Below are 15,696 nucleotides of genomic sequence, written 5' to 3' on the forward strand. Positions count from 1 at the left end.
ACTTCCTTTCAACCCGGCTTTCAAAATAAGAGCCATTGGCTTTTTCTTACTGCTTATATCAAACCTTTGCCACAACATTCACTGTATTAGTTAATTTTATTAAATAAAATAAAATAAAATAAACGTTTGAATGTCATTACAAAAGCCCTCGTCTTGGCCGTTGGTATGTCCAACAGTATATTATATATTATGTGTCTTACTGTCACTTGCAGCATTTGTTATATTCCCTTTCAGTAAGACCTTTTGTAATCATGGCTTGCACTTCCACGCCACTGCTGGTTCAAATGTTATGACTTCCTGTTTGGATTTAAAAGTTATACACTACAGTTCTAGAGTTTAGTTTGTTACCGAACTTACCTCATCGTCATCGTCCCGAAACACTTACACTGAAAACTACTGTATTTAATTTACATCCCTGAACCAGAGCTATTATATTGCACCAAAGTGAAATGGTATCGAGTTATTCATTTCAGCTCACACACACTCACACACTCACACAGAGCACTGGCTCCAGCAGAGTTGTCAATTTGATTTCCTCACCACCCGACTCTCTGCAGCACTGTATGTACTCGATTACTCTGTAAAAGTGTGGGAGTACAGTGTCGGTGATGAACCACGACACACTGAAGCAGCCTTTTTCAAACTGTGGGGCGGGAGGGGGGGAGGGGGGGGAGTGTGTGACTTTCCAGTGGGGGCACGAGTTCTGTTTTTTTTGAAGTCCTAACTAAAGTTTAGCAGGTGGAACTTTTGTTCTCGCTGTAAGCCGGACTAATTTAAGTGACGTACCGCAACAAAATCTAGTTTCTGACAGGGGCAAAACGAAAACTGTGGCATGTTTCAGAAACTAACAACAAGCCAACGTCAGCCAAACTGAACAATGATTCACGACAACCAAGAAAATGCCACCAAAGACCTCTCTGTGTGTTGTGTCTCAGCATTTATATTGCTAATACATAATAAGCAAATTATTGATATTGGTAAAGTATTCTTTGTTACCCAAATTTATTTATGTGTTTAAAAAAATGACACTATTATAGTTATAATTGCACATTTCATATTTTTGTTTGTAAATTGCTTTCTCACGAAGCAATATTGAGGTTATTTGTATTGCTAAAGCAAAAATGTTATTTGCACAACAAATGAATGAAAGAAAAGTGAAACCTTTGTTCTAATATTGATTCAATAAATGTTATACTTGACACATTGTTACAATTTCGTGAGAGTCGGGGAGGAAATAAAGTTTGAGAACCACTGCCCTAAAGGGACATCAGCCAGGGATGTGAGTGAGCCTGTGTGTTTATATTTGCTCAGCCGAGCTCATCTTACCTCAGGCTCATATACAAAAATAACCTGAGATCAACTTCGGCCACTGACCATTTCTGATTTAAGGAAAACATTCCACCAGGGAAAAAAAACACAGTGGTACAGTCCGCTTTGTTCAGTGTGTGTGTGTGTGTCTGCATTAGAAAGGTTAATAACTGACCTTGTAAGCTCACATTTCTGCTTAGCCATTATGGGATGGAACCTTCATTTCCAGGTTTAACCGTGGGTTGTTATTGGCAACTGTGTGTGTGTACTTGTATTTATGAATGGAAAACACTGACCTTGTCTGGACCAATAGACCAAAACCTGGTCCTAATGAGGCAGACTGTCATTACCGATGAACTGGTTAAGTTTAGGGCTAATGTTTGAATTGCTGTTAATGTTAAGGTTATGGTTAGGCCTTAACTGGTTATAGTTAAAATGAATGAACGTCAATGCAGTGTCCTCACAAGATTAGCTGTACAAACCTTTGTGTGTGTGTGTGTTTGTGCACATATGGCTTTACTGATCAGATTAAGCCACAGTTGTGTATGGATTATAGTCTGATGTGGCTCTTCTCTGTGTCCAGTTTGCAGAGAAGTTTGCAGAGTACAAAGAAGCAGCACGGCTCGCTAAAGAGAAGAGTCAAGAAAAGATGGAGATGGCCACGTCTCCCTCTCAGGTACGGTCACGATTACACTGCTGCACTAATCTGTCCCAAGACCCAAAGTCTGAATTCTTGCCTTTCATTTAAACACTCGCTCTTCTACAAGCCTATATTTTTAACCCATCCATCCATCCGTCTCACTCACACATGCAAAATGTTATTTTTTCACGTTAAATGTAGGTTTAACTGTTACTCTTAGCAGTGTTTGTAGCTGGAAGCCAGAGCAATGTGTACACAGATTTAAACCAAATCCAATTATATTTGTATAGCGCCAAATCACAACATACAGTAGCTCAAGGCACACAAGACAAGCTGACATCTTACTATCTTAGAGAGAGAGGAGAAAGAAAGAAAGAAAGAAAGAAAGAAAGAAAGAAAGAAAGAAAGAAAGAAAGAAACTGGGTTAAGTGATTGTTTTTAATCTACGTATTACTAAATTAATCAGCTACTATTTTGATAATAAGTGTTTTTTAAATTAAAAGGTTCTCAGATTTTTCAGCTTCTTATATTGTGAATTACTTTTGCTCCATATAACAAAGAAATAATTAAAACTGAATCACTTTAATTAGTGGGAGATAGGTGATTTGTTGTCAAAATTCCTCAGTTCCACTCCGATCACATGCCCTGGTATATACAGTAGAACAGTATTTCTGATTTTTACCACCTGAGGAAGCTCGCGCACCACTGGTGGTACACATACCACAGTTTGAGAACCATGGTTTTAGGCCATGCACGTAAACGTAAACTTATCAGTACAGTCGGGTCATGTTGCCTTTGACAAACCCAGGTTCACTGTTTGCCACAGACAAATACGGCGCAGACTTTTGTGTAGATACACTTAAAGCAACATAATTATAATGTTTTATGGTGTTACATGGTGAGTGGATAACAAAGATAAAGGTGATCCTTGTAATTGATATGTTTTACACAGTGAATATGAACTATTACCATCAAACTACAGATATTGGGTCCTTCTCATCAATCATGCTTAATGAGAAATTAAATCAGCCAATGAGGGGTGAATGGATTTTCTTTTCTTTTTTTTTTTTTTTAATCTTGTCTGCTGTGATTGTTTTAATGTGGGTAATTGTATTAAGTGGTCACTTGTAATGTGTCTAATTATATTATGCCGTTAACTGTATCTATATTGTCATTACGTTATAAATGGAGCTGCTGTACGACAAAATGGAACAAAGACGTTTTCACCACGGACAGAGTCTATGTCTTGACAGCAAAAAATAAGAAGCAAAAAAAAGGAATTTAATAAAAATAAAACAAAACAAAAGAGGCAGAAACAATGCAAAGCAGCAGGAGAAGGTAACAATAAAACACAATGAGCAAGAACAGGGACCAGAACACAGGAACACACTGAAATCAAACACTGGGGAGCACAGAGACTTTTTTGTTTGTTATGTATCAGCTTTTTATGCACACAGTACCGGTATTTTGGGAGCCCTAAAATGTTATTTTTGGAAAACGGGTCCCAGAGTGATAAGATCTCAAAACAGTACCCTTGAATTTTTGTGTAGAGAACCAATGGTGTCGCCGTCTTTGTCGTCGTCTTCTTCTTCTTCTTGTGTTTGGAGCTTATGCTACAGTGTTTTTTTTTTTATAGACATATATTATGCTACAGTGTTTTGTTGGAGGATTGTGTGTGTGAAGAGATTTCTTGAAACAAAATTGTGTTATCAAAACTGTTTAAGACCGGGAAAGAAAAAGGTCATATAGGAAAAGTTCTGTTTCTGTGTGGAAACACACTCGAGATGCAACGATAAAACCTGGATGAAACACGTTTGGGTCGGGGCAGACAATCACAAAGGAGGGAGAACAGGACAGGAAGTAGAACCAAACAAGAAGAAGGAAGAAGACCTACAAAATAAAACAGGAAATTGACAAGACACAAGGAAAACAGAAAAATAGAAACAAAGAACTAAAAACTCCAGGTTTAAGTAAAGAGAATGAACAGCAAACACAACGTCCAATAGATACATGGATAGATCAAGTGAATAGAGTCATAAAACTCTAAAGTTTAAAGGGCTAAAAAAGTGAAAAATGTAGCAGTAAAGTAAAACTAAAATGATCTGGGGGAACAATAACAGTGCAAACTGATATATTTTAGCTGATTATTTAAAACAAACTCTAAAACCAACTGTATCAAAGTAGTTGGGGATTCATTTAGTAATCGATTAATGCACACAAATTATATGATACATTTTCTTTGTACATAACCACCCTATATATGTAAAAAAAAAAAGCGCATGTATGAGGTATGTGTTTATGTTGGACATCTAATTATAGAGGCATGTGTCGCTGTGTCTGAGAGTAAATTAGCTTGTTTTGGAGGAGAATCCCCAGAGAAATCTCTTCTTTAATTTAAAGGCTGCTAACAGGCTTTGCATCCTCGTCTGTTCATTATGGAGGCAACAGAAGCAACAAACACCCCCCCCCCACCCCCACACACACACACCATCACCCCCCGCTGTACTGTGCTCTATTACTTGCTCTATCCATGCAAAGGCCCACATTGGCTACAATACCTTGTTCCTCCCATGGGAGGATGTTTCTTTAATGAAGCCAAGTGGACAGCTTCTCTCCCATCAGGGGTTGAAGGCTACATGTACTCTGTCCACTATACTGTGCACTATACTACACTGTGTGTTGTGTTGATGGAACAGGAGGAAAATGACTGTAAAACCTAAAACCTTCCTGCAACTGAATCTGCTCCGTTTTTAACATCAAAAGTCACTATCTATGAAAATATCCAGGAAAATGTTTGTGAGAGAATACATTTATTTTCCATTTACAATGAACAAAAATCAAAGATCCGACTGTCTCTCTCACTTAACAGTCTTCACTTTTATTTGTTAATCCCCTCAATAATGACCACAGTATAATTATAATAACGTATAGGTGTTGAGGCTCAGACTCTTGTGTCACTTATGATGTTTTCCAGGCAATCGGTCAATGTATGGCAAAATTATGGGGCACTTCCTGTTTGGTGGCGAATGGTCGAAATGTGCCAAACTTCCGTGTCCACGCACTTTTGAATGCACAAAACCATATGAACACTTTTTGCCTTTGATGTGTCGAGTACAAATTGACACATGTAGGTGCGATAAACGCGCTCAGACGAGTTTGTTTATTTATGAAGCGAGTTACAGGGCACCTCCAGTTTCGAAAGGCCTACTTCCTGTGTGCAGGTCATGGCGTGCAGCAATGCTCAGGACGGGCCCCTGGTCTCACAGATCGGTCAACGTATGGCCAAGTTACATGGCACTTCCTGTCTTGGGGCGAAATGGGGGCTAAATTCAAAGTGGCCCACTTCCTGTTGGGTGAAGTTTATGTCCGTTGACGTGTTCGGGGTCGTCTCTTGTGTCGCGTATAAAGCTACATGCTTGTCCCAGTCGTCCAGACTGCAGTGCAAATGTGTCAGGGAGCAGATATTTAATTGTATATTAATGAACGAGTCGTGCAAAATGCAGCGGCGGCCATTATCCTGGACTTATCTCTGACTTCCTGCTTGTCCATTGGAGACGTACAGGCAGAGTCACAGTGTCGCTCCATTGTGCCCGAGCTGCAGAGTGTTAACAGTGTTGTTTTATGTACACGCAGCAGCTTAATGATTTGTCTCTGCTTTAATACCGGGGTTTGTATGGGATATAAAGATAAGCATTAATCTGTAATTCTGCAATTCCCCACTGTTATAGTGAGCTACTTAATGGCCTATAGGCATGTGGAACTGTTCACATTTATATTATCACCACAGCAATGACAGCTTTTTCATTGTGTGACATACACACACACACACACACACACACACTTCCATGTCCAATCTTATGTGGAGAAATATTTACCGATGAGATTCTCGTTCTTATCTACAGTTGTCGGTGTAATTGCTTTACATTTTGTATAATTATGTGAAAGATAATCATAAATTAGCTTCTCATTTTAAACACGTTCCCTCAGTGGCACGGGGCTGAAACTATTATTTGACAGAACATCTGCAGGGATGTTGATTATCCTGGCTTCTCTCCGACTTTAGGATTTGGTCTCTATTTTGTTCATTAATTCATTCATTCATTCATTCATTCATTCATTCATTCATTCATTCATTCAATTGTTTATTCGTCTTCTACTGCTTTATCCTCCACATATTGTGGGGGTTAGCTTGGGCCAAGCCCAGCTGACACTCTGGACAGGTCACCAGTGCATCATAGGGCCACATAGACACAACCAACCATTCACTCTCACACTCACACCTTTGGTCAATTTAGAGGGTCCAATTTGCCTAATCCCAAAATCTGCACGGTGAATGTGCAAACTCCATGCAGATATTTCTATTTTGTTCAATGTTTTATGTGCTACATAGGCATTATTTTGTCTTTTTATGTTGTTGAGTCAAAGTTACGATTCATTTTAGATCGCATACTGTAGCAATAATTGTCCAAAAGTTACACATTTTTGTTTTATTTTTGTTAATAAAAATGAGCCAAGCCAACAAATTCAAGCTGATTTAAAACATTTTGAGTACTCAGGTGTGTTTATATAGTTGGTGAAAATGACATTGCCTATAGAATGTGCTGAAATAAAAGGATATAAGACACTCCATATAATACAGTCTCATAGTCTCTGTATGTTTTAACATAGTAATGTTCTAAGGGTTAAAAAAACCAACAATATCACTGTTGTTCTGACTGTTGGACGTCACATTAGGGTTCTGAAGTGAAATGAATTACTCTCATGAAAAACAAACTTGTCATTTGCAGCCATTTTTGTCCTTGTCACTTCAGATTAGAAAGATTAACGGTTTTTATCTTAATTTATGACAGCTGGGCCAAGTTCTTCTGTGTAATCTATAACTGCATCATTTCCTGAAAAAAATGTCCCTACCTACCTTACCTTACCTTACCTTACCTTACCAACCTTACTTACCTACCTGACAGTAACGCCTGAACACCTTTGTGTCACCCGTAGGAGTCTCCAGCAGGTGAGCTCTCGTCACCTTTGACCCCAGTGACTCCGCCCATGGAAAACATCAACGGCACGGATGAAATGTGCGACTCGACTCCCAACTCAGACACTCGCCCGGAGCCGGCGCAGAACGCGCTTGCCTTCTCGCACAGGTACAGTAACAGCCCACACTGTGAAGGTGTCACTGTCTGATGATGTCATGTTTGCTGCAGCACTGAAGTCACAGTCCTTTTGTTACTTGTTTACACGCGCTGTCACAAACCCGTGTCACACTTAAACTGTTCCCTGTTCCCACTGGTCAAAACAAAACTCACTTAATCCCAGTTTTTAATGGGATTCTCACCAGTGTGAATGTGTTCTTGACTCTGGAGTTAAGTGACTCTGCGATACATACAGGGATTTTATCAAATTTGGCTCCAAACAGCATCATTGGAAACACAAGACCACTGATGCCTGAACTTATGTGAACCTGCTCATTTTTCCTTTGTCTGCTCAGTCGGTTTTTACAGGAAACCTGATTTGTTCTGCACATGTGCTAGGTATGTCCACTTCCTGTCAGAAGTATAAACAGCAGGTTCAAGGATTTATCATAAAATAATGTTATATTATGTTGTGTTTTTAATAGTTATTTTTTATCAGATAAATGTATGTCAAAACATACATTTATCTGATAAAATAAATGTATGTTTTACATTTTGTTTTAAATGGTGGTCTTAGAAAGTTTTTTTTATACAATAATGTTATATTATGTTTTTAGCAGTTGTTTTTAATCTAATAAATATACCTTTTGACATTTTGTGTTATATGGGTGTGAGGAAAAATAATTTAAAAATACAATAATATTTTATTACACTTTTATTAGTTCTTTTGATTAAATAAATACATTTTGACATTGTTTTTTTATACAGTAGTCCTAGAAAACACGTTATAAGGTATCTGGGTTATTAGTGGTAACAGGAAGTAGTCACACAAATCAGGTTTCCGAACAGCTTGGCAATTAAATAAAAAAGATTCCCGTCATTATTCTTATAAATTAAAATACATTTTAATTAAATCTTTCATTGTATTAGTTAATTATGTTTTACAACTGTAGTAATACATTAGCGGTAACAGGAAGTAGTTGTGTTTCGGGTACAAATCAGGTAATGACACAGCTAATGTAACGTTTGAACACACTCTCACAGGCGAAACGTCCGTTTAAACCTTGGATTGTTTAAACTGTTTTGTTGTTGTTGTTTTTTTACCGTTGTGAATGAGGGTAACAGTGTCACCCATGTCACACACAGCTTAGTTTTTTGTCTGAGCCTCAGAAAACACAGAGGTCTTTTTTTTTGTATCCATCTCTGTGGTGTTTCATGCATGTCAGTGAACATGGCAGTGAACTCTCTCCATTCACCGCTGCTCTCTCGTGTTTTTCCTCCGTAGGGAGCAGTTAAAGACTTGTCGGGTCTGCTCTTTCTGATAGGGAAGTCCTGACCACTGAGACATCACAAAAAACACTTTTAGGCACAAACATTCCTCAAAATAAAAATAAAATAGGGGAGTTTGATTGTAGATGGACCAGATTTATTACAAAAACTACGGCTGTTTACTCGCGTCATCATCATCAGCATCAGCAGCATGTCTAAAGTCCAGTGAGGAGGAACATGAGTGCGATGAAATATTACAGAGTGACATCAGTGACATTCACAGCCCCTGTCACGTTCACGTGGACCAGCAAAATATGTAACTGATTGTTTCTCAGGAAGGAGGAAGTATTTACTTCGTTAATTTACTTCAGTCTGAGCATGCTCAAAAACTCACATACAGTACTGTGCAAAAGTCGCAGGTCACCACCGCCAGTTACGCCTCTCATCATCCTCTTCCTCCTCTTCCTCACGTATACTTCACACACTGGTATAGAGAAATTAGTTGACTCATTATTTCATTTATTGTCATCATTATTATTATTATTATTATTTGTGCTTCCTCAGCTCCACTCTGATCACATGCCCTGATTTATACATTAGAACAGCATTCCAGATTTTCCTCCAAGTACCACCAGAGGAAGCTCACGTACCACCTGTGGTTCACGCACCACAGTTTGAGAACCACAGGCTTAACCGACTAATCGTTGCGACCCCTATATGTAATGTTCAAGCGTAGTGTGTGTCACCATGAAGTGGTAGAACACATAAACACACTCAAACCTGTGTAAATGATGTTATTTTAAACCATCGTACACGTTTCTCATATTTTCTGTGAAGGAGAAATAATTACACGCAAAATCTAATGGTGGACTATGTGACTTTTACACAGTACTGTATATTTAATGTTTAATGCCTATACTGCAATGCAATAATATCACTTTTAAATGCAAATTTGAACCTTTTTGACTCTGAGTATGTGACATCTATGCATGCCACACTGTTGTTGTACACTTTTGTCCTTTTAGCGCACAGATAATATTATTATTACTATTACTATTATTAATGGATGATTTGTATCCCTTGTGATGATCCGCACTGATTCATGTATAGCACATTATGTAAGATAAAGAGGTGAAACTGTAACATTTTTTTTTTTTTGCGGTGTTTCTGAAGAGGTGTGGCTGCGTGGCTCATCGCTGAGAAGGTTGCAATGAGGAGTTTATGTAAGGCTTATATAACGTATAACTGTGGGTATGTGGGAGGCACAGAGAGCGAGAGCGAGAGAGAGAGAGGGAGACCGACACCAGTCACACACAGTCTGCGTGTGTGTTCTTTTATTTATAGCTTTGAGAGGTCCCAAAATGTACAGACCTATCTTTGTGAGGACATGTTGGCCATTTTGTCCGGACTCCACAACTTTTAAGGGCTTTTTGGGGGGTTAAGACCTGGTTTTAGGGCTAGGCAATGTATTCATGTCTATCATGTGCCCTCACTAAGTCCTAATGAGTCTAAGTAACTGGTCAGGATTGGAGCTAAGGTTTCGGTACGACATTAAGTGGTTATGGTTAAGGTCAGAGATAATGAATGGAAGTCAATGCAGTGTCCTCTCAAGGAGTGTGTGTGTGTGTGTGTGTTTGTATCTTTGTGAGGCGAAAAAATGTATAAACCATACAGAGTGAGGACATTTTGGCTGGTCCTCACATCTTTAAAGTGCTTTTTGGGGATTGAGACCTGGTCTTGGGGTTAGAATTGGGTTTGTGAACTTGTACACAGACCTTGTCAGGACAAGTCATCCTCATAGAGACCAAAACCTGGTCCTAATGAGGCAAAGGGATAATGCTTGGAAGTCAATGCGGTGTCCTTACGAGGACGTGTGCGCAAACACACTGCGTGTGTGTGTTCTTGTATTTGTATCTTTGTGAGGACCAGATGTCTATTAATGCTGCATGCGTGGGAGACAGGGTTGACTCTCTGCATTCGTGTGGAATAACAAGCAAACCTCAGTCTCTTTATATTTTCTGAGAGGCATATGCGGTGACAACATTTTAGCTAGTCCTCACATCTTTAAAGTGCTTTTGCAGGGAATTAAGACCTGGTTTTAGGTTTAGAATTGGGTTTCGGTTAGGGTAAAGGTTAAGGTTAGGCACTTAGTTGTGATGGTTAGGTTTAGGGTCAGGGGCCAGGACATGCATTAAGACTAACTCACTAAGAATGAAGTGCAAACGTGTGTGTTTGTGTCAGGAAATGGGAAAAGAGCGAATATGAGAAAGAGAGTTGCATTATTTTGATCAGTTTACACACATAAGTCACTGAGTCTCTATCACACGCACACACACACACACTACATACGCACACTACTTACACACACATACATACACATGCCAAGGAGGCTTGGACAATCAAGAGTAATCAACATAAAATAAAACATGTGTTGTTGTTTTTTGTTAGGAAAGAAAATGTGTATCTTGTAGTTGATTGTATGCACGTTTCAATTTGACTTTTTTCTTCCTCCTTTTTTTCTGTTTTTTTTAACAAATCTTCATTTGTAAAACTCTCTGTAACTTTATTCCTGGCTGCGATTCTTAATAATTAAAGATGTCAATCAATCGTTAAATGTATTATCTTTCTTTTCTTTTCTTTTTTTGCTTACGTCTTGGTGTTTGAGTGGAGAATCTTTCCCTTATTTTATTATGATAAATCTCAAGTATGGAGAGGACATATAAGGAATTTGACTCTGACTCATTACATTTAAAACAGAAAAAGAAGGCAAGGACAATACATGTGGCTGACCATAAATTATAAGAGGTCATTTAAAGAATGGGATAGGAGATTGAGATGATTTTAGATGCTTTTATTCAAGAGCAAATTCCACTACATGGTGAGCTCCTGTGCGGCTCCACAGCTCTATGCAGTGAGAGCGGGATGTAGCGCGTCTCCCACCGCCTGCTGCAGCTCTGCTGCTGAAATGTCTATTAATGCTGCATGCGTGGGAGACAGGGTTGACTCTCTGCATTCGTGTGGACGTAACAAGCAAACCTCAGTCTCTTTATATTTTCTGAGAGGCATATGCAGAGTAGGTAGATATCTTACCGCTCCAGCCTCTCCTTTCTTTATTTTCTGTCACTTTGAGCTCGGTGTGTTGTGTTTGCCACGTTTACCTGCGTTTGTGTACGTGACGTTGACTCACAGTCATAGTGGAAAAGAATGAAAAATGGAATGATTTTACTTCATTCCTGTGTCGTGGAGGTTCAGACTCACACGTGGAAGCACACACACACACACACACACAGGTGTTTTCTGCCCGTTGTTGACCTCTGTGATGGTCTTTTCCTCGCTGACATGTGACTGTGTGTGACACTGCTGTGTAGGCAGGTGTGTGTGAGTGGGTGCAGAGGGCAGAGGAGGAGAGAGAGGAGGAGGAGGAGGATGAGACACGCAGCTGTGTGCAGTGCTGCGTTTGCATCACAGGATGTAGGCGTGTTTGGCAGCGTGTCTGCAGTGCACTTTTTTTTTTCTCAGAACGTTATTTAAGGAGCTTTAGTTGGAAGTGGCTTGGCTCTGTGTGAATGCTCTCCCACGGTGGTGGTGGAGGACGGACGCATCGTGCTCGTCAATTCCGTTAGAGGCTTGTGTGTGAACGCTGCCGATGTCATGTACGTCAGGATGCCACAAGCGCCTCCGTTCTGTTCCTCCGTTGCTGCCATGGCAACTGCTCTGCCTCTCTGCTTCTTGAGGAGAAAGAACCTTACCTGACAATGTGTAGTAAAAGCTGATTGTCATTTTTATTGTGAACATTCTCAAAACCCATTTATATTATTTTGTATTAGGAGTTGAAATTTGTTACAAAAATAGATGAATAGCTTGATGGACTTTCCCGCGAAGAACTTTGTGCTGGACAATGAAAGTGCAGCTCCTGGTTTCCTGAATGCAGAGTGTGTTTCATTCATGGAGCGACTTAATCTTAAAGCTGCTTCGGACATGGCAGGAGAAAAACAAAAAAAAACAAAGAGAAAAAGTGTAGAAAAACCTTCTGTGTGCTTTGTGTTTGGAGTGGAATAAATAATAATAATAATAATAATAATGATAATAACACAAAACAAACTGTTGATGCTTTATTCATGAGAGTTATTAGGAGGATTCAGTTATAAAATGAAATAAAAGAAAAAATAAACAATCCTTTTTTCAAAACAATATTCATGTGTCAAATACAGTACAGGGGATTTTATTCAGAAATGGTTCAACTATACATATATGTATATATATACATATATATATATACATACATAACATTAAAATTAAAATGAACATAGTACAAACAAATATGACAATATTTAACCTGGTACGAGCTGGAAATGAATTCAACATTGCTCAGTTTCCTCTTACTCGAATGGAATTCAAACAAAATGATAAAACTTAGTAACAGTAATTACTATTTAAAAACCACATCGTGGTCACAAACAGAAGTTCAGCAGCAAACTTACCCTCCATGTCTGTCACACACCTCCAGGACTGTGCTCAGGTGTCTTCCTTTCTTCCTTCCTTCTTCCCTTCCTCCCTTCCTTCCTTCCTGAAACCTTCCTCCCGGCCTTCTTTAATGAAGACGAACACCGGTGTCTGAGCACTTTTCTCTCCTCTAACTCTCCCTCCATCGCGCTCACTTGCTCTCTACCGTCTTGTCTCCGTCCTCACATGTTGATGTCCCGCCTGCTCTCCCGCTCACTGAGCTGCTGCTGGTGTGTGTGTGGGGTTTATACATTGGCGGGGCTGCAAGCCTTGGTGACAGCATCACTCCATATGTGTGTGTGTGTGTGTGAGTTAGTGAGTTAGTTAGTATGTGCATGTGTAGGATGAAGTGTCGTTTCCCTCCTATGCGTCACACACGCAGACACACTCGCGCTCGCAGAGGGGGTGGCTGTTGTGTAAGAATCGAAGGCGCCGTGGGAGTCCTGAGTGAATTAGATCTGGGCTTTCTCTCCTTCTACACACATCCAGCGTGGGAGTTATGGCAGAGTGGAGTACTGCTGCTGCTGCTGCTGCTGCTGCTGCAGTGAGAGCAGCATATTCATGTGCATGTGTGCAGGCCTGTGAGGGGGTGGAACACAAACACCGCCGGGGGTCACACAATACAAAGAGCGGCCTCACTCACCGAGCTGGCGAAGATTCCAGAGAAGAGACTGTAAAAGTAGGACGATTAGAAGATAAACACCTGAGAGTCGAGGTTAATGTGAAGGAAATGTCCATTTTTAAAGGAGGGAGTAATTCCAGCTGCTGTAAAACACCAACAAAGAAGATAAATACCTGATGTGTTCAAAGAAACAGCCGGAAGAAAAGGGAAAACACCAACAAGAAGAAGAAAGGGAATGAAGCACTGGCACAAGAAGAATTAGGACACTGATGGAACATTACAGATGTCAACTGTCATACAACACTAAAGAAGAGAGGGAAGGATAACGAAGAAGAGTAGGAAGAAGAAGGGACATGACAAGAGGAAGATAAATGGTGCATACCTGTTGTAGTCAGAAGTCTAAATCTCCAGATTAAGGAGTGCGTATTATATAAATGAAAGCTTGAGTTGCTCATGTCTGACAGGAAAGTGCAGAGCGGAAGCTTTTTCCCGCTTCATACACAGCTAATATTACACTTAAACTCCAAATGATCTACCACGCAGCCCATATGCCCCGCCCCCCCACCCCACCTCCCTGCTTCCCACACATACCACTCCATCATGAAATTCAATCACATTCAGTCACTTATCGCTCATCTCCATTTCTCACCTGTGAGTAGCCGGAACAGATTAGGCTCCAGCCAGTCTGAGGCTATAATCTCAGATTACTATCAATAAAAGGGATAATAGAAAAATATTAATGAAAATAACTGTAGATAATATATGCAAAGAATGTATGTACTGTATATACTATGTGTAACTAAAGTGGTTCACTCCTACATCACTTTTTTGTCCAATCAGTGCAAGGCTCATTGTCCCAGACTCCCCCCCCTTTTTTTGTTGCTCTGTTGTCTTTCTCTCTCCACCATGTTGTGTGAGCAGCACCTTGTTGGACAGCTTAAACTCAGACCACGCCCCCTAACCACTCTGCACTCTTTCTCCCTCCTCCTCTTGCTCACCCCGGGCTCCGCCCATTTCTTTTGGCATTTTCAAATTAACAAATCGAGTTAACTGCAGAAGACGCGGTTTAGTTATAGAGAGTCCCACAATGACAACATGAGGACATAGACTTAATGTTCATCCAAGGATGAATTGGTGAATGGACGTATGGATTACTGAGTGGTCTCAGAGTTTTTGAAAGTCTGGTCGGACAAAAAAAATGATTCAAGCTTAATTCAAACGAACAGTGTGGACAGTCTGTCTGAAAAGATCGGGTTTGAGGCCAAATCCTAACCTCACAAAGTCTGTGTTTCTGTGTTCCTGTGTTCCTGTGCAGCCCCGTCATGACAAAACACTGGGAGGCAGAACTGGAGGCACTAAAGGGAAACAACGCCAAACTAACAGCAGCTCTGCTGGAGTCCACGGCCAACGTCAAACAGTGGAAACAACAACTGGCTGCGTACCAGGAGGAGGCTGAGAGACTACACAAACGGGTGAGGGAATTAATAGTTTATTGTTTTCACGTGCGATTCATTCATTCAAAGAGACTGGGAGTGATTAAAAGATAGATTTCTGTCAAACTCACCTTTTCCCTCCATTTTCTCTTTTTTAGGTGACAGAGCTCGAGTGTCAGAGCAACCAGACCCCAGTGATCAAATCCCAGAAGACTGAACTCAACCAAACCATAGAGGAACTGGAGAATACGCTAAGGGACAAAGAAGAGGTGTGTGTGTGTGTGTGTGTGTGTGTGTGTGTGTGTAAAGTCTCCTACGTACATTATGTGTGACACAGACTTTTATTCTGTTTTATTCCGTTCCAGGAAATGGAAAAGATGAAGGAAGAACTGGAAAACATGAACGACCTGATGGAGCAAAAAGACACTCTCACTCAAAAACTTGAGGTGAGTGAAAGAAAAAACGTCTTGTGTTACTTTGTTTTCTTTTAAATGTGAATAAAGCTCAATCATTTCAGGTTTGTTATAAATGCCTCCGCGATTTTTGTGTCTGTCACGATGGTCACTGTGTCAGATTATCAATCACAGTGGCACGGATTATTGTCTTGGTGTCTTGTTCGGGGGACTGGCAACTCTACAGATAAGACCAATCATCGTTCACAACACTTTGGGGAGGTGGGGCAAACAGTTGTCAATCATTACTCACCAGGTTTCTGAAGTGCCTCGACTATTTCTTGTCAACATTCTTGTTTTTTTAAATGTGTCGCGGTCGTCCCTGTCCAGGGTTTCC

At 40.1% G+C, this 15,696-nt stretch overlaps 1 protein-coding gene across 5 annotated transcripts in view; it reads left to right on the forward strand.

Moving 5' to 3' along the window:
* Window positions 1-15,696, forward strand: part of homer1b (homer scaffold protein 1b) — a 35,461-nt gene that overhangs the window by 16,038 nt on the left and 3,727 nt on the right. For 4 of the 5 annotated variants that reach the window (XM_058635462.1, XM_058635464.1, XM_058635463.1 and 1 more), the window contains 5 exons: window positions 1,892-1,984; window positions 6,944-7,092; window positions 14,790-14,946; window positions 15,066-15,176; window positions 15,273-15,353. In XM_058635462.1, coding sequence (XP_058491445.1) covers window positions 1,892-1,984; window positions 6,944-7,092; window positions 14,790-14,946; window positions 15,066-15,176; window positions 15,273-15,353 — 591 coding nt within the window. Of the gene's footprint in view, window positions 1-1,891; window positions 1,985-6,943; window positions 7,093-8,365; window positions 10,848-14,789; window positions 14,947-15,065; window positions 15,177-15,272; window positions 15,354-15,696 lie in introns of those variants that run through there. The other variant, XM_058635465.1, reaches the window with a different exon arrangement.

The sequence above is a fragment of the Solea solea genome, chromosome 8, assembly GCF_958295425.1.
Source record: "Solea solea chromosome 8, fSolSol10.1, whole genome shotgun sequence".
Classification (NCBI taxonomy): Eukaryota; Metazoa; Chordata; class Actinopteri; order Pleuronectiformes; family Soleidae; genus Solea; species Solea solea.